The sequence below is a fragment of the Oncorhynchus tshawytscha genome, linkage group LG05 (assembly GCF_018296145.1).
Source record: "Oncorhynchus tshawytscha isolate Ot180627B linkage group LG05, Otsh_v2.0, whole genome shotgun sequence".
Lineage (NCBI taxonomy): Eukaryota > Metazoa > Chordata > Actinopteri > Salmoniformes > Salmonidae > Oncorhynchus > Oncorhynchus tshawytscha.
In genome coordinates, this window is record NC_056433.1 from 36,360,734 (window position 1) to 36,380,039 (window position 19,306).

The window sequence follows — 19,306 nt, forward strand, 5'->3', positions numbered from 1 at the left end:
CTTCACTTTAAACCGATTCAAGTTAATCAATTGAAAGAAGTATGCCGACAGCAGACATGACACATCAATGTGGTGTATGTAGGGCCCTGTACAGGGTCTTTGACTGACATTTTAATTTGGTATGATGTCACATATCATAGGATGAATGGACCAATAGTGTACAAGATCCTGTTAGGGGCGGTGCACTCAATATTTTACATGGACATGAAATGACCAAAGGTTTGGCTTTAGAAATAGTTCAAATCTACCATGTTGCAAACATTATCTGTGATGACTGTCTTGGGCAGTAAAGTACTTACATTATATTACCAAAGGAAAACCATTGAATAAACATTTGGGACATGTATTGATCATAAAACTACATTTAGGGTATAAATGTTGAAAAGGCCTGGGACATCATTTTAGTGTCTTAATGTTAATGGATCAAATGTGTGTGTGCGTGTGTGTGTCAGAGTGTTAACAATTTCAGTCTTTGGTAAGGGGCAGTGATAGTCTTTTTTAAATGTTATCCCATACCAGCACAAGTAGTTCATCACTAGTACTGTACAAACAATGTCATAGTTGCAGTTTCAGCTTGATTTCAAATCATTAAGGTCAGGTTAATGATCTGCTGTACAAGAGGACAGAGAAATGTACATTTTACATTTACGTTACGGCTTCTCTGCTACAGTAACATTTACAATAGTTCAACGGCATGCAGATACGTGATTTACTCTCCCTCATCACCCTCCCTCCATCCCTCATCACCCTCCCTCCATCCCTCATCACCCTCCTTCCATCGCTCATCACCCTCCCTCCATCCCTCATCACCCTCCCTCCATCCCTCATCACCCTCCTTCCATCCCTCAGCCCCTCCGCACCCCCCACCCCTCCACGGCAGGATTAACCATAAACAATCTAAACGCTAATGTGTCAAAAGCATTTACAAAAATGAAAAAATCAAAACGATAAAATAAGTACGTCTCGACAAGGCCAATATATCTTACAAAGCAAAATAGGACAAAAATAGTATTAAAACAAGGTAGCAGCAACACAGAGTAGACTTACTTTTGTGAGGACGAAATAGAACCAGCAAGCCTCCAGTGCTTGGTGGCGACGATAGAATAGAAGAGTTAGTTCTGTAGAAAGCCTTCAGTGCAAAATATAAATTAGGAGTGATTCGTACTTTCCAATAAAGAAAATAAAGGCTGTGTCCACAGTGGTTGGACAGGAAGTTGAAATTGACTTGCTATGCCTGGACTTTATTTGGGGCTTGCAATGCAATCACTTTACATTGCGGTGCCATTGCACGTTACAAATTCAACATTGCCCTGGTCTTAACCAATGTCAAATCAGTGATACTCATAACTATTCTCTAAGTGCACAGTGAAATCAAAACATTGGCACCACTGACTGACCTACACTATAGTCAGCATTGTGAGAACGTAATCTAACACCTAATACATTGTCCTTTTTAAAAAGTAGGAACACATTAAAAACATGTTAATTTTTTTTAAAGAAATGATTCTGTCTGTGCAATGGTTCAAGTATGTAACTTAGTTCCTGCGCATAGTTAGTGCCGAGTCACACATACACGTATCCTGTGTCTGCACCGCTCCGGAGCAAAACAACAAAAACACACAAATACAAAACAAGTATTTACATATCTGAATAGAACTACAGAGTAGGTACTCCCTATTACTGGTCCATGGTCAGATATTGTTTAACCCCCCTACTGGTTCAGGTTAGGAGTTAGCGCAGGGTAATCTGTCCCTAGAATGGCAATTTTCACCTCGAACGACCAACCAGAACTGTCCAATTCAGAGGAAGGGGAGGGTTTAGTCTCTAATGATGTTTCGTCTCTAAAGCCTATTCCCTATATAGTGCACTACTTTTGGACAGTCTTTATATGAGGCTCCGGCCAAAAGTACTGCACTATATAGGGAAAAGGGTGTCATTTCAGATTTGTCTTAAAGGGGTGTGTCAAACACTCTTTCCGACGAGTCTTCTGTGTCATCCTCTGACTGGGACGCTTTGTGGTTGAGCCTCTCGGTCGTCGAGGAGACAGACAGGTTGCCATGGGTACTGTCGTCGCTAAGCTTGGCCTTGCTGCTGTCCTGGACAAACTCCTGGATCTCTAGGGGCAACCGTCTGAACTTGTCCTGGTACTCCTGGTCCAGCTCGGTCTGCAGCTATTGGGAGAGAAGAGAACAAAGTATGGTTCTACAACAGAACCAAATAGAACCACAGAACAAACCGTAGCAAGAGAACTACAGCTACAAAGAGAACTGGTCCTAGTCCACCTCTCTGCAGCTATAGGAAGGAGAGAGGACAGAGAATGGGTCTATAAGCAGCAACAGGGAGAGGACAAACGGTATGGGTCTACAGAACCAACAAAGGGGGCCTACATCATTATATACTGAACTTGTCCTTGCTACCCCTGGTACTCTGTAACTGAAGAGGAGAAAAGAATATGGTGGCATTGACTAGTGATGACTGATATGGACCGGCTGAGTCGATGTTACCGGTCAACCGGTTTTCTGTTACATTTTCTCTACCTCAATTAGTAATAATGTTACTGAGCTCCCTGCCTTCTGACAGACAGACGGGGAAGTCAGAGAGAGAGAAGGATACAGTCTGTTTTCTCCCAGGCATAGCCACCACTAATGATTACAGATGACAGGATTGTATTCATTCTGATCCAATAATTGCTTTAATGCTGATTTCTCTGTTTAACTACCCTGCTGCGTCCCAGGGGAGGGCCATAATTAAAGGAGAGCTGCAAAGATGAACCACATCACAATCTAAGAGCCTAAGAAAACAGCCCAACCCCTGCTCAGGTAATTCTCCCCATTCCCACTATTTCAGAGAGTTATCATCGTACTGCTACAGACATCCATATTCACAATGGTGTTGTTAGTGATAATATGTTCGGAAGCCCACTGTGGTAAGTTTGTCCAATGCCTTTTTTTTTCTCTTCCAAATACCACAAATATGGATACCCCCCCTGTTTTCAAATTGCATAGAGGGCTCGGGCTGTCAACGTAGAGTATGAAGTTTGATGTCAAAGATGGACCTTCTTTATATGTGGGTGCATGACACGAGCTCGGATATTATGGTCCTCACAGAGACTTGGCTAAACGGCTCGATCCTGGATAAGGACATTGACATTGCTGATAACAATATCTTCAAGTGTAACAGATTGAAAAAAATTGGGAGAGGTGGCTTCACGTTCTCTAAATACCACTACTCCCCCCCCCCAAAAAAATGTTTTTGTTGATTCTGGTTACACACGTGTCCATAAACCAAAATACACATTTATCTGGGATTTACCACCTGACTCTGTAGCTGATTGGCAGCTTTTCAGGCAATTAAGAAATAGATGCACTTCCTCAATCAAGAAAGCCAAATCTATCCCAGACTCTGCTGGTGATCTGTCTAAATTTTGGAAATCAGTTAACGCACAGAGGAGAGGAAATTCCTTTCCTGCATAAGCAAGTTGTGTCAGACTGACATCATTACTGAGTAAAATGAGAAATAAGCCTTTATCTCAGCAGGCTTTTTATTTGAAAGAAATGGTGGTTTAATTGACCCTGGTGAGATAGACGACTGCCTGCCCCTCTTCCAGCCTCCAGTTGGCTCTATGGAAGTTCCCCGTCAACTTCTTCTTTGTTTTCATTTCAACAACTTTCTACCTGTGATGTGCTGGAGGCCTTGCGCCACATTGATGTTAAAAAAGAATCCACTGGGGCTGATTTGCCTGGTCCTTTCTCGCTGCAGCTTTCTGCTCATCTGATTACAGAACCTTTAACACATTTTTAAGGGTGCACTATGCAGACATCGTGCCGCCATTTTCTGGTTGCTAAAATTGTAATCGTTTGCCTAATTTCAGTTTACGTGACAAAACAAGCAAGTAGAGTGTAGAGAATCATTGCACCATCTAAACTGCTGTGAAATATATTTTCCATAACCAAAAATATAGTATTTTCAGCTTTTTGAAGCTGGTGTAGAAAACCTAAAGTAAAAGTCACAAAAACGAAACTTAAGAACGGGAACCATAGAAATAGAGCACATAGAACATATCCACCACGCCTTAGACAAGCTTTCAATGAGAATGACAGATCTATTACTAACATTTCTATGTCACATATTGCAGCTTTAACCTTACAATTATTTCTGGTACCATCCCGAGGGTCTGGAAGGCAGCCAATATACTTCCCCTTCACAATGTTGGTGACCCGTGTGACCTAAATAATTATCGCCCCATTTCCAAACTCTCTTGCCAACTCAACTTAGATCCTTTTAAACTACAAAATGTATTCTATATGTACACCAGTCAGGATTCAGACAAGGTCATAGTACCATCTTTGCTACTTCTTTGGTTGGAAATTATGTTCTTAATGGCCCAGTGCCGTCAAAAGCATGATTTTCCTGTGTTTTATATACACTATATGATCAAAAGTATACTCGTCTAAAATCATGGGTATTAATATGGAGTTGGTCCCCCCTTTACTGCTATCACAGCCTCCACTCTTCTGGGAAGGCTTTCCACTAGAAGTTGGAACATTGCTGCGGGGACTTCCATCCAGCCACAAGAGCATTAGTGAGGTCGGGCACTGATGTTGGGCTATTATGCCTGGCTCGCAGTCGGCATTCCAATTAATCCCAAATGTATTCAATGGGGTTGAAGTCAGGGCTCTGTGCAGGCCAGTCAAGTTCTTCCACAACAATCTCGACAAACCATTTCTGTATGGACCTCGCTTTGTGCACGGGGGCATTATCATGCTAAAACAGGAAAGTGCCTTCCCCAAACTATCGCCACAAAGTTGGAAACACAGAATCGTGTAAAATGTAATTCTATGCTGTAGCGTTAAGATTTCCCTTCACTGGAACTAAGGGGCCTAGCCCGAACCATGATAAACAGCCCCAGGCCATTTTTCCCCCTCCACTGAACTTTACAGTTGGCACTATGCATTGGGACAGGTTGCTTTCTACTTGCATCAGCCAAACCCAGATTCGTCCGTCGGACTGCCAGATGGTGAAGTGTGATTCATCACTCCAGAGAAAGCGTTTCCAGCCAACGCATCACATTGCGCATGGTGATCTTAGGCTTGTGTGTGGCTGCTCGGCCATGGTAACCCATTTCATTAAACCCCCAATGAACAGTTGTTGTGCTGACGTTGCTTCCAGAGGCAGTTTGGAACTCGGTAGTGAAGGTTGCAACCAAGGACAGGCGATCTTTCCTCGATACACACTTCAGCACTCGCCGGTCCCGTTCTGTGAGCTTGTGTGGCCTACCACTTCACGGCTGAGCCGTTGTTGCTCCTAGACATTTTCACTTCACAATAACAGCACTTACAGTTGACCGGGTCAGCTCTAGCAGGGCAGAAATTTGACAAACTGACTTGTTGGAAAGGTGGCATCCTATGACGGTGCCACGTTGAAAGTCACTGAGCTCTTCAGTAAGGCCATTTCTACTGCCAATGTTTGTCTATGGAGATTCCATGGCTGTGTGCTCGATCTTATACACCTGTCGGTAACAGGTGTGGCTGAAATAGCAGGGAATAGCAGAAACCACTCATTGGAAAGGGTGTCCACATACTGGGGGAAGCATTGGAGTCATCATGATGCAGCATTCCTGTGGATGCTATGTAAAGTCCATGCCCCAACGAACTGAGGCTGTTCTGAGGGCAAAATGGGTGGGGGGGTAGGGGCCATACCTTATTGTTAAACTTCAGAAGTATGTTACCAGACCGGAATCAGGGATGGCTTTCTCTGGAGAGCCCTTCAATGCGTTAGGTAACTTGGCTTTACGTTTTTTTTTGCACCTCTCACGTGGAACGATCTCCTTAAAGTTGGTGAATGTGGTGCTTGTACTGCAATTCAGGCAGGATGTTCAAGGACCTTTTTACTGAAGAATGTGGTTGTTTCATATTATTGTGTTTTTGCTTTCCGGGTTTTGTGTTCGCTTTTCATGTATTGTGTAATTGATGCGTAAATATAGATATGTACAGTATAATTGTTGTGTTGTTGTTTATTGATGCGTTTGACAGGTCTTCAATGTAAATTCAAATGTGTTCTTAATTGTATAAATAAAAGGTAAACATTTTTAAAAAAGGAACATGTCAGAATCTAAGCGCTCAACTGAGGCTCGTCAGCATTACATGCGATGGGAAAAAAAGGCTGATTTGAATAACTCTCTGATCTTACAGCGGTAGACTCGCGCCAAAAAAAACACACCATTTTTGTAGGATTACTTACTCATCAAAACAACCCTCCGATTAATGTATCGCCAAATGACTTGTGGGCTAATGGTCAGGACTATGGCTGTCTTTGTGGGTAATACACCTTTTATACACAATCAAACTACAGTGAAGTGATCCAATATTAATTAACCTCAGTCCCACTCCAATCCAAGGAGTCATTCTTAAGAGTCTCCAGGTGTAAAGAGACACTTGTGTGAGACACAGGCAGAGGACTGGGGAGAGGAGGAGAGAGGGATGAAGACTATCCCACTGGAGGACTGGATAGAGGAGGAGAGAGGGATGAAGACTATCCCACTGGAGGACTGGATAGAGGAGGAGAGATGGATGAAGACTATCCCACTGGAGGACTGGGGAGAGAAGGAGAGAGGGATGAAGACTATCCCACTGGAGGACTGGGGAGAGGAGGAGAGAGGGATGAAGACTATCCCACTGGAGGACTGGGGAGAGGAGGAGAGAGGGATGAAGACTATCCCACTGGAGGACTGGGGAGAGGAGGAGAGAGGGATGAAGACTATCCCACTGGAGGACTGGGGAGAGGAGGAGAGAGGGATGAAGACTATCCCACTGGAGGACTGGATAGAGGAGGAGAGATGGATGAAGACTATCCCACTGGAGGACTGGATAGAGGAGGAGAGATGGATGAAAACTATCCCACTGGAGGACTGGGGAGAGGAGGAGAGAGGGATGAAGACTATCCCACTGGAGGACTGGGGAGAGGAGGAGAGATGGATGAAGACTATCCCACTGGAGGACTGGATAGAGGAGGAAAGACTATCCCACTGGAGGACTGGGGAGAGGAGGAGAGAGGGATGAAGACTATCCCACTGGAGGTACTGGGGAGAGGAGGAGAGAGGGATGAAGACTATCCCACTGGAGGACTGAAGACTATCCCACTGGAGGACTGGGGAGGGAGAGATGGATGAAGACTATCCCACTGGAGGACTGGGGAGAGGAGGAGAGAGGGATGAAGACTATCCCACTGGAGGACTGGATAGAGGAGGAGAGATGGATGAAGACTATCCCACTGGAGGACTGGATAGAGGAGGAGAGATGGATGAAGACTATCCCACTGAAGGACTGGATAGAGGAGGAGAGATGGATGAAGACTATCCCACTGGAGGACTGGATAGAGGAGGAGAGATGGATGAAGACTATCCCACTGGAGGACTGGATAGAGGAGGAGAGATGGATGAAGACTATCCCACTGGAGGACTGGGGAGAGGAGGAGAGATGGATGAAGACTATCCCACTGGAGGACTGGGGAGAGAGGAGGAGATGATGGAGGACTGGGGAAGGAGGAGAGAGGGATGAAGACTATCCCACTGGAGGACTGGGGATAGGAGGAGAGAGGGATGAAGACTATCCCACTGGAGGACTGGATAGAGGAGGAGAGATGGATGAAGACTATCCCACTGGAGGACTGGATAGAGGAGGAGAGATGGATGAAGTCTATCCCACTGGAGGACTGGATAGAGGAGGAGAGAGGTATGAAGACTATCCCACTGGAGGACTGGGGAGAGGAGGAGAGATGGATGAAGACTATCCAACTAGGAATTGGAGTGAGGAAAGGAGAGTGGGCTGTATGGAGGAGAGAGGAATGAAGTCGATCACATAGACTAGAGGACAGGTGAGGTGAGTGAGAGGTGATTACCCCTCCACGGACTCTTCAGGAACAAGGAGGAACCACTTGTCCTTCCAGACATTCAGTCCTTTCCTTTGCACTTGACTTTCTGTCGATTAAGTCTCCACCTGATCCAAACAGACTCTGACACATCTTTCTGATTCCACCCCTCCTCACGTAGGACAAGCTGTTCTCAGTGACAGAACCTGCCTGATGACAGAACCTGCCTGATGACAGAACCTGCCTGATGACAGAACCTGCCTCTGTACCATGGAAATAATACATTTAGTCACCTGCGTCCTAAATGGCACCCTATCCCCTACATACAGCACTACTTTTCATCAGTCCTACATGTAGTGCACCGAGTATACCAAACATTAGGAACACCTTGCAATATCAGAACAGCCTCAACAGGACTCTGCAACGTGTCGAAGGCGCTCAACAGGGATGCTGGCCCATGTTGACTCCAGTGCTTCCCACAGTTGTGTCAAGTTGGCTGGATGTTGTTTGGGTGGTGGACCATTCTTGATACGCACGGGAAACTGTTGAGCATGAAAAACACAGCAGCGTTGTAGTTCTTGACACACTTAAGCTGGTGCCCCGGCACCTACTACCATACCCTGTTTTTTGTCTTGCCCACTCAGCCTCTGCATGGCACACGTGCAAAATCCATGTCTCGATTGTCTCAAGGCTTCAAAATCCTTCTTTAACCCGTCTCCTCCCCTTCATCTACACTGATTGAAGTGGATTAAACAAGTGACATCAATAAGGGATCATAGCTGTCACCTGGATTCACCTGGTCAGTCTATGTCACGGAAAGAGCAGGTGTTCTTGATGTTTTGTATACTTAGGTGTATCGGGAAAAGGGAGCAAATTAGGATGCAACACGTTGGTTTAAAAACTAACACACCCTCTACCTACTAGACACATACATACGTGAAAATGAAATGATTTCATGTAACTTGTGAAGTGAAGCTGAAGGCAGGTCTCCATTACCTGGGACAGGGCAGTTCTATTCTAATTCGTCTCCCCTTACTCTTTCGCTAACCGAGCTTGAAGTGGTGTCTGCTCTGATTGGACCACCTTTTCTCAGGTGTGTGTGTCACATTCATACGGGAGCCTAAGGTGACCTCTGCCCTGATCAGACCACACACCCCAATGTGACCTTCCAAGGAAGAGTGTTTTGCCAGATGGCTAAAGACTCTTTGCTCTGCAGCCCGTCTCCTCCCCGCTGCTGACCCACTTAGGAAGGGACAGTCTGCCGCACGCCTGAGTGTGAGAGAGAGATTGTGTACTGTGTGTGTGTGTGTGTGTGTGTGAGAAAGGGAGCGAGAGTATGTGTGGTCTGCCATAGGCCCGGAGGTCCTTTGATTAAAGCTGGCATCTCTCTCTTAGCTCAGATGGTTTCTAGGTGTTTAAAAAAAAGGTGGGGTGGAGCAGGAGGGTGTGAGGTGAAATGGGGTGGGTGGCCGGAAGTCAATGGTTCATGGGTGTGTGTGTGTGTGTGTGTACGTGTGTTCGAGTGTGTTCATTGCCATCGGGGATGCATGCGTGTGTGTGTCGGTTGGGGACAGGGTGTGTGTGTGTCGGTTGGGGACAGGGTGTGTGTGTGTCGGTTGTGGACACGGTGTGTGTAAATGTTGGAGACAGGTTGTGTATCAGGACGAGGTGTCTGGGTTGGGACAGGGTGTGTGTGTGTCGGTTAGGGACAGGGTGTGTGTGTGTCGGTTGTGGAAAGGGTGTGTGTGTGTCGGTTGGGGACAGGGTGTGTGTAGATGTTGGAGACAGGTTGTGTATCAGGACGAGGTGCGTGGGTTGGGACAGGGTGTGTGTGTGTGTGTGTGTTGGGTACAGGGGTGTGACGAACACCACACCTCGTTATCACCTGGGGGTGGAGTGACAGCTGAGGTAATTAAAAGTCACAGGGATGGAGTGAAGAGGGAGGAGAGGAGGAGCAGATGGAGCTAGCAGGGTCTCTTTCTTTCTCTCGCTTTCTGTCAGTCTCCATTTCTTCTCCCACCCCTCTCAATACGGCATCCAACATAGTGGAGAGCTGAGCCTCCTCCAACAGTGCTGTCTAATAGAAGGTCTCATCAGGTGTCCGGATCTAACTGAGCAACCTCAACTGCCCTTCAGAGACCAGCGCAGTGTTTGTGTTCGTGTGTGTGGTTTCCGCTTGGACCCAAACGAGCACTTAAATACGGTATCTCCTCAGAAGACCCATCATCTGTCAAAACACACACACACACTCACTTCTACCTTTCTTAAAATACTATACTGGATGACTTTCACCATCTGTCCTCATTCTGAGGCGCCATCGAGGGAAGCGGTGTGTGTGTGTGTCGGAGGGCCTCGGAACTAAATTCGGTTCCAAATGAATGTGTGACTTCTTGCCACTCTCAGTACTAGAGCTAGTAAGACAGGTTACATAACAGCAGCACTCAACATGTATTGCTAAGCCTACTCTGCAGGCTTTTACTCCAGCCCTACACAGGCAAGGTCCCAGGGAGCAGCTGATTAGTAGAATCAGGTGTGTTAGATTAGGGCTGGAACAAAACCCTGCGGGAAGGGAGCTGTCCAGGAGGATGTTTGGCCACCAGGGATAACATCCAGCATTAAGGATTCAGAATCCACCTGTGTTGGGCCTCCCGGGTGGCGCAGTGGTTAAGGGCGCTGTATTGCAGCGCCAGCTGTTCCACCAGAGACCCTAGGTTCGCGCCCAGGCTCTGTCGCAAACGGCTGCGACCGGGAGGTCCGTGGGGCGACGCACAATTGGCCTAGCATTGTCTGGGTTAGGGAGGGTTTGGCCGGTAGGGATATGCTTGTCTCATCGCGCACAAGCGACTCCTGTGTACAGAGTTAAGTATGTTTGTAGCGGGCGCAGTGCACGTTGCCAGGTGCACAGTGTTTCCTCTGACACATTGGTGCGGCTGGCTTCCGGGTTGGATGTGCGCTGTGTTAAGAAGCAGTGCGGCTTGGTTGCGTATCGGAGGACGCATGACTTTCAAACTTCGTCTCTCCCGAGAGTTGTAGAGATGAGACAAGATAGTAGCTACTAAAACAATTGGATACCACGAAAAGGGGTAAATTTAGGGGTAAAATTAAAAATATATATTTTTTAAAGAATCCACCTGTGTTCCTCAGCCCTCAGCCTAACTCTGACAGTTACTTATGGGCCTGCATCCCAAATGGCAACCTTTTCCCTACATAGTGCACTACATATGACCAGGCCCGCAGAGTGCACTTAATAAGGAATACGGATCCATTTAAAAGCTGCTGGGCAGTCTTCTGGTACTGTAACATGGTTTAGGTACAGCAGAACCCAGTCCATTTTCAACCCTAGCAGTTCCAACCCACTCCTGTGATATATGCCACACTGTGTGTTTGTCCCCTCCTGTCCTAGATAGATCCAAACACAGTCCAATTAGGCTCTCTGTGACCAGGAGGTGAATGAGGGGTCACCACTCTGAAATGTGTGTGCCGGCTGTCTGAGGGGTTGCTTAAGCACCATTTACATTCTTTCCAGTGGTCCAGAGGAGAGGCATAATATAATATAATATAATAGAAAGAAAGAAAGAAAGAAAGAAAGAAAGAAAGAGAGAGAGAGAATTAGAGAGAGAGAGAGAGAGAGGCTTTATGAATTGTTTATTTGTCTGTGTTGGGCTTTAGCCAAGATTATTCTGTACAGAGTTAAGTATATTTGTCCAGGACTCAATTGTCCCTCGACTAGAGAACGGACAGGTTTTATACTGCTGCCCCCCCCCATCCCATTCTTTCTATTCCTCTCTCACTCCCTCAGTTTTTCCTTCTTTTCTTATAGTAATGCTGATATGTAGAGCTGGCTCATTGTGACAACGTGGAACTATTATACAATGATGTAGAGGGGAGGGTTTCCAGCAGGACAACAAGAGATGTGAAACCTTTCAAGACACCTTCATTAGTCAACACCGACACACACGCGCGTGCGCACACACATCCTGCCATATCTGCCTCAGAGGGTGACCACCATGGTTTGAGCTTAAACAGCAGCCCTGTCATCCAACACCACAGGCAAGCAGGAGTGTAACCTGGCACGCAACACACACACACACATGCAGATATACTCACACACACACACAAACACACGTAGACACAAAAGTGTGACAAAAGGCTTCGTCTCACTGCATCGGCTTTCCTCTGGGAGTAACAATGTTCCCTGTGGGCAGGGTGTGTGTGTGTGTGTGTGTGTGTGTGTGTGTTGGTGTGAGTGTGTGTACATGTGTGTGCGTGTGCGTGTGTGTGTGTGTGCGTGCGTGTGCATGTGTGTGTGTGTGTGTGTGCGTGTGCGTGTGTGTGTATTAATTATTGATGTGACCCTATGGAATGGAGAGAGGAGCAGACCAAAAGCAGTGATGAGGGAAGCCAAGACCGCCAACAGTCTGAGAGAGGCATAGAGAGAGAGAGGGAGGAAGAGGGAAGGAGGGGAAGAATGAGGAAGAGAAAGAGTGGGATAAAGGGGGAGAGTAGAGAGAGGGAGGAAGAGGGAAGGAGGGGAAGAATGAGGAAGAGAGAGAGTGGGATAAAGGGGGAGAGTAGAGAGAGGGAGGAAGAGGGAAGGAGGGGAAGAATGAGGAAGAGAGAGAGTGGGATAAAGGGGGAGAGTAGAGAGAGGGAGGAAGAGGGAAGGAGGGGAAGAATGAGGAAGAGAGAGAGTGGGATAAAGGGGAGAGTAGTAGAGAGGGAGGAAGAGGGAAGGAGGGGAAGAATGAGGAAGAGAGAGAGTGGGATAAAGGGCGAGAGTAGAGAGAGAGAGGAAGAGGGAAGGAGGGGAAGAATGAGGAAGAGAGAGAGTGGGATAAAGGGCGAGAGTAGAGAGAGGCATAGAGAGAGAGAGAGAGGGAGGAAGAGGGAAGGAGGGGAAGAATGAGGAAGAGAGAGAGTGGGATAAAGGGGAGAGTATAGAGAGGGAGGAAGAGGGAAGGAGGGGAAGAATGAGGAAGAGAGAGAGTTGGATAAAGGGCGAGAGTAGAGAGAGGCATAGAGAGAGAGAGAGGGAGGAAGAGGGAAGGAGGGGAAGAATGAGGAAGAGAGAGAGTGGGATAAAGGGGGAGAGTAGAGAGAGGGAGGAAGAGGGAAGGAGGGGAAGAATGAGGAAGAGAGAGAGTGGGATAAAGGGGGAGAGTATAGAGAGGGAGGAAGAGGGAAGGAGGGGAAGAATGAGGAAGAGAGAGAGGGGGATAAAGGGGGAGAGTAGAGAGAGAGAGGGAGGAAGAGGGAAGGAGGGGAAGAATGAGGAAGAGAGAGAGTGGGATAAAGGCGGAGAGTATAGAGAGAAAGAGAGAGGGAGGAAGGAATGATGGTTTTCCAGATAAAGGGTCTTTCTCTGTTTTTGTGTCCAGAAACAAGAGCAACAGCCAGATCCATTTGGGCCATAATAAAGCCTCTGGACATTTTCTCTCTCATGCTCCCTCATTTTAATTCTCTTTCTCTCATTCTCTGTCCCTCTCTCTCTCCATCTGTCTATCCTGTCCTCGACTCTCTTCGCCCTCTCTGTCTCTCCGTCTATCCCTCCCTATCTCTCAATCTTTTCGTCTGTCCCTCCCTGTCTCTCCGTCTATCCCTCCCTGTCTCTCTGTCTATCCCTCCCTGTCTCTCCGTCTATCCCTCCCTGTATCTCCGTCTATCCCTCCCTGCCTCTCCGTCTATCCCTCCCTGCCTCTCCGTCTATCCCTCCCTGTCTCTCCGTCTATCCCTCCCTGTCTCTCCGTCTATCCCTCCCTGTCTCTCCGTCTATCCCTCCCTGTCTCTCTGTCAATCCCTACCTGTCTCTCAGTCTATCCCTCCCTGTCTCTCTGTCAATCCCTACCTGTCTCTCAGTCTATCCCTCCCTGCCTCTCCGTCTATCCCTCCCTGCCTCTCTGTCAATCCCTCCCTGTCTCTCTGTCAATCCCTACCTGTCTCTCAGTCTATCCCTCCCTGTCTCTCTGTCAATCCCTACCTGTCTCTCAGTCTATCCCTCCCTGCCTCTCCGTCTATCCCTGCCTGCCTCTCCGTCTATCCCTCCCTGCCTCTCCGTCTATCCCTCCCTGCCTCTCCGTCTATCCCTCCCTGTCTCTCCGTCTATCCCTCCCTGCCTCTCCGTCTATCCCTCCCTGTCTCTCCGTCTATCCCTCCCTGTCTCTCTGTCAATCCCTACCTGTCTCTCAGTCTATCCCTCCTGTCTCTCCGTCTATCCCTCCATCTCTCCCTCCCCGTCTCTCCATCTATCCCTCCCCGTCTCTCCGTCTGTCCCTCCATCTATCCCTCCCCGTCTCTCCATCTATCCCTGCCCGTCTCTCCGTCTATCCCTCCCTGTCTCTCCATCTATCCCTCCCCATCTCTCCGTCTATCCCTCCCTGTCTCTCTGTCTATCCCTCCTGTCTCTCTGTCTATCCCTCCTGTCTCTCTGTCTATCCCTCCCTGTCTCTCTGTCTATCCCTCCTGTCTCTCCTTCTATCCCTCCTGTCTCTCTGTCTATCCCTCCCTGTCTCTCTGTCTATCCCTCCCTGTCTCTCTGTCTATCCCTCCTGTCTCTCTGTCTATCCCTCCTGTCTCTCTGTCTATCCCTCCTGTCTCTCTGTCTATCCCTCCCTGTCTCTCCGTCTATCCCTCCCTGTCTCTCCGTCTATCCCTCCTGTCTCTCCGTCTATCCCTCCTGTCTCTCCGTCTATCCCTCCCTGTCTCTCCTTCTATCCCTCCTGTCTCTCTGTCTATCCCTCCTGTCTCTCCTTCTATCCCTCCTGTCTCTCTGTCTATCCCTCCCTGTCTCTCCGTCTATCCCTCCTGTCTCTCCGTCTATCCCTCCTGTCTCTCAGTCTATCCCTCCTGTCTCTCCGTCTATCCCTCCTGTCTCTCAGTCTATCCCTCCTGTCTCTCCTTCTATCCCTCCTGTCTCTCAGTCTATCCCTCCTGTCTCTCCTTCTATCCCTCCTGTCTCTCAGTCTATCCCTCCTGTCTCTCCGTCTATCCCTCCTGTCTCTCAGTCTATCCCTCCTGTCTCTCCTTCTATCCCTCCTGTCTCTCAGTCTATCCCTCCTGTCTCTCTGTCTATCCCTCCTGTCTCTCTGTCTATCCCTCCTGTCTCTCCGTCTATCCCTCCCCGTCTCTCTGTCTATCCCTCCTGTCTCTCAGTCTATCCCTCCTGTCTCTCCTTCTATCCCTCCTGTCTCTCCTTCTATCCCTCCTGTCTCTCTGTCTATCCCTCCCCGTCTCTCTGTCTATCCCTCCTGTCTCTCAGTCTATCCCTCCTGTCTCTCCGTCTATCCCTCCTGTCTCTCCGTCTATCCCTCCTGTCTCTCCGTCTATCCCTCCTGTCTCTCAGTCTATCCCTCCTGTCTCTCCGTCTATCCCTCCTGTCTCTCCTTCTATCCCCTCCTGTCTCTCAGTCTATCCCTCCTGTCTCTCCTTCTATCCCTCCTGTCTCTCCGTCTATCCCTCCTGTCTCTCAGTCTATCCCTCCTGTCTCTCCGTCTATCCCTCCTGTCTCTCCGTCTATCCCTCCTGTCTCTCCGTCTATCCCTCCTGTCTCTCCGTCTATCCCTCCTGTCTCTCTGTCTATCCCTCCTGTCTCTCCGTCTATCCCTCCTGTCTCTCCGTCTATCCCTCCTGTCTCTCCGTCTATCCCTCCTGTCTCTCCGTCTATCCCTCCTGTCTCTCCGTCTATCCCTCCTGTCTCTCCGTCTATCCCTCCTGTCTCTCCGTCTATCCCTCCTGTCTCTCCGTCTATCCCTCCTGTCTCTCCGTCTATCCCTCCTGTCTCTCCGTCTATCCCTCCTGTCTCTCCGTCTATCCCTCCTGTCTCTCCTTCTATCCCTCCTGTCTCTCCTTCTATCCCTCCTGTCTCTCCGTCTATCCCTCCTGTCTCTCCGTCTATCCCTCCTGTCTCTCTGTCTATCCCTCCTGTCTCTCAGTCTATCCCTCCTGTCTCTCCGTCTATCCCTCCTGTCTCTCCGTCTATCCCTCCCCGTCTCTCTGTCTATCCCTCCTGTCTCTCAGTCTATCCCTCCTGTCTCTCCGTCTATCCCTCCTGTCTCTCCGTCTATCCCTCCTGTCTCTCTGTCTATCCCTCCTGTCTCTCAGTCTATCCCTCCTGTCTCTCTGTCTATCCCTCCCCGTCTCTCTGTCTATCCCTCCTGTCTCTCCTTCTATCCCTCCTGTCTCTCCTTCTATCCCTCCCCGTCTCTCTGTCTATCCCTCCTGTCTCTCAGTCTATCCCTCCTGTCTCTCCGTCTATCCCTCCTGTCTCTCAGTCTATCCCTCCTGTCTCTCCGTCTATCCCTCCTGTCTCTCCGTCTATCCCTCCTGTCTCTCCGTCTATCCCTCCTGTCTCTCAGTCTATCCCTCCTGTCTCTCCGTCTATCCCTCCTGTCTCTCAGTCTATCCCTCCTGTCTCTCAGTCTATCCCTCCTGTCTCTCCGTCTATCCCTCCTGTCTCTCCAGTCTATCCCTCCTGTCTCTCCGTCTATCCCTCCCTGTCTCTCCGTCTATCCCTCCCTGTCTCTCTGTCTATCCCTCCTGTCTCTCCTTCTATCCCTCCTGTCTCTCCTTCTATCCCTCCTGTCTCTCCTTCTATCCCTCCTGTCTCTCCGTCTATCCCTCCCTGTCTCTCTGTCTATCCCTCCTGTCTCTCCGTCTATCCCTCCTGTCTCTCTGTCTATCCCTCCTGTCTCTCCTTCTATCCCTCCTGTCTCTCCGTCTATCCCTCCCCGTCTCTCTGTCTATCCCTCCTGTCTCTCAGTCTATCCCTCCTGTCTCTCCTTCTATCCCTCCTGTCTCTCCTTCTATCCCTCCTGTCTCTCCGTCTATCCCCCCGTCTCTCTGTCTATCCCTCCTGTCTCTCCGTCTATCCCTCCTGTCTCTCCGTCTATCCCTCCTGTCTCTCCTTCTATCCCTCCTGTCTCTCCGTCTATCCCTCCTGTCTCTCCGTCTATCCCTCCTGTCTCTCCGTCTATCCCTCCTGTCTCTCCTTCTACCCTCCCTGTCTCTCAGTCTATCCCTCCTGTCTCTCCTTCTATCCCTCCTGTCTCTCCGTCTATCCCTCCTGTCTCTCAGTCTATCCCTCCTGTCTCTCCGTCTATCCCTCCTGTCTCTCAGTCTATCCCTCCTGTCTCTCCGTCTATCCCTCCTGTCTCTCCGTCTATCCCTCCCTGTCTCTCTGTCTATCCCTCCTGTCTCTCCGTCTATCCCTCCTGTCTCTCCGTCTATCCCTCCCTGTCTCTCCGTCTATCCCTCCTGTCTCTCAGTCTATCCCTCCTGTCTCTCCGTCTATCCCTCCTGTCTCTCCGTCTATCCCTCCTGTCTCTCCGTCTATCCCTCCTGTCTCTCCGTCTATCCCTCCTGTCTCTCCGTCTATCCCTCCTGTCTCTCCGTCTATCCCTCCCTGTCTCTCCGTCTATCCCTCCTGTCTCTCCTTCTATCCCTCCTGTCTCTCCTTCTATCCCTCCTGTCTCTCCGTCTATCCCTCCTGTCTCTCAGTCTATCCCTCCTGTCTCTCCTGTCTATCCCTCCTGTCTCTCAGTCTATCCCTCCTGTCTCTCCGTCTATCCCTCCTGTCTCTCCGTCTATCCCTCCCCGTCTCTCTGTCTATCCCTCCTGTCTCTCAGTCTATCCCTCCTGTCTCTCCGTCTATCCCTCCTGTCTCTCCGTCTATCCCTCCCCGTCTCTCTGTCTATCCCTCCTGTCTCTCAGTCTATCCCTCCTGTCTCTCTGTCTATCCCTCCCCGTCTCTCTGTCTATCCCTCCTGTCTCTCCTTCTATCCCTCCTGTCTCTCCTTCTATCCCTCCCCTCCTGTCTCTCTGTCTATCCCTCCTGTCTCTCAGTCTATCCCTCCTGTCTCTCCGTCTATCCCTCCTGTCTCTCAGTCTATCCCTCCTGTCTCTCCGTCTATCCCTCCTGTCTCTCCGTCTATCCCTCCTGTCTCTCCGTCTATCCCTCCTGTCTCTCAGTCTATCCCTCCTGTCTCTCCGTCTATCCCTCCTGTCTCTCCGTCTATCCCTCCCTGTCTCTCCGTCTATCCCTCCCCGTCTCTCTGTCTATCCCTCCTGTCTCTCCATCTATCCCTCCCCATCTCTCTGTCTATCCCTCCTGTCTCTCCGTCTATCCCTCCTGTCTCTCCGTCTATCCCTCCTGTCTCTCCGTCTATCCCTCCCCGTCTCTCTGTCTATCCCTCCTGTCTCTCCGTCTATCCCTCCTGTCTCTCTGTCTATCCCTCCCCGTCTCTCTGTCTATCCCTCCTGTCTCTCCTTCTATCCCTCCTGTCTCTCCTTCTATCCCTCCCTGTCTCTCTGTCTATCCCTCCTGTCTCTCAGTCTATCCCTCCTGTCTCTCCGTCTATCCCTCCTGTCTCTCAGTCTATCCCTCCTGTCTCTCCGTCTATCCCTCCTGTCTCTCCGTCTATCCCTCCTGTCTCTCTGTCTATCCCTCCTGTCTCTCCTTCTATCCCTCCTGTCTCTCCTTCTATCCCTCCTGTCTCTCTCAGTCTATCCCTCCTGTCTCTCCGTCTATCCCTCCTGTCTCTCCGTCTATCCCTCCCCGTCTCTCTGTCTATCCCTCCTGTCTCTCCTTCTATCCCTCCTGTCTCTCCGTCTATCCCTCCTGTCTCTCCGTCTATCCCTCCTGTCTCTCAGTCTATCCCTCCTGTCTCTCTGTCTATCCCTCCCTGTCTCTCTGTCTATCCCTCCTGTCTCTCCTTCTATCCCTCCTGTCTCTCCTTCTATCCCTCCCCGTCTCTCTGTCTATCCCTCCTGTCTCTCCGTCTATCCCTCCTGTCTCTCCGTCTATCCCTCCTGTCTCTCAGTCTATCCCTCCTGTCTCTCAGTCTATCCCTCCTGTCTCTCCGTCTATCCCTCCTGTCTCTCCGTCTATCCCTCCTGTCTCTCCTTCTATCCCTCCTGTCTCTCCGTCTATCCCTCCTGTCTCTCCGTCTATCCCTCCCTGTCTCTCCGTCTATCCCTCCCTGTCTCTCTGTCTATCCCTCCCCGTCTCTCCATCTATCCCTCCCCGTCTCTCTGTCTATCCCTCCTGTCTCTCAGTCTATCCCTCCTGTCTCTCCGTCTATCCCTCCTGTCTCTCCGTCTATCCCTCCTGTCTCTCTGTCTATCCCTCCTGTCTCTCAGTCTATCCCTCCTGTCTCTCTGTCTATCCCTCCCCGTCTCTCTGTCTATCCCTCCTGTCTCTCCTTCTATCCCTCCTGTCTCTCCTTCTATCCCTCCTGTCTCTCCTTCTATCCCTCCCTGTCTCTCTGTCTATCCCTCCTGTCTCTCTGTCTATCCCTCCTGTCTCTCCGTCTATCCCTCCTGTCTCTCAGTCTATCCCTCCTGTCTCTCCGTCTATCCCTCCTGTCTCTCCGTCTATCCCTCCTGTCTCTCTGTCTATCCCTCCTGTCTCTCAGTCTATCCCTCCTGTCTCTCCTTCTATCCCTCC

The 19,306-nt window shown here is 49.4% G+C and overlaps 1 protein-coding gene across 2 annotated transcripts in view; it reads right to left on the reverse strand.

Moving 5' to 3' along the window:
- Positions 1 to 872: 872 nt before the first annotated feature.
- The window catches only part of LOC112241085 (1-phosphatidylinositol 4,5-bisphosphate phosphodiesterase beta-1), a 239,217-nt gene continuing 220,783 nt past the window's right edge, over positions 873 to 19,306 (reverse strand). Inside the window, exon 33 of one of the 2 annotated variants that reach the window (XM_042321857.1) lies at positions 873 to 2,171. In XM_042321857.1, the coding sequence (XP_042177791.1) occupies positions 1,950 to 2,171 (222 nt within the window). In that variant the 3' untranslated portion in view covers positions 873 to 1,949. The remainder of the gene's footprint in view (positions 2,172 to 19,306) is intronic. The other variant, XM_042321858.1, reaches the window with a different exon arrangement.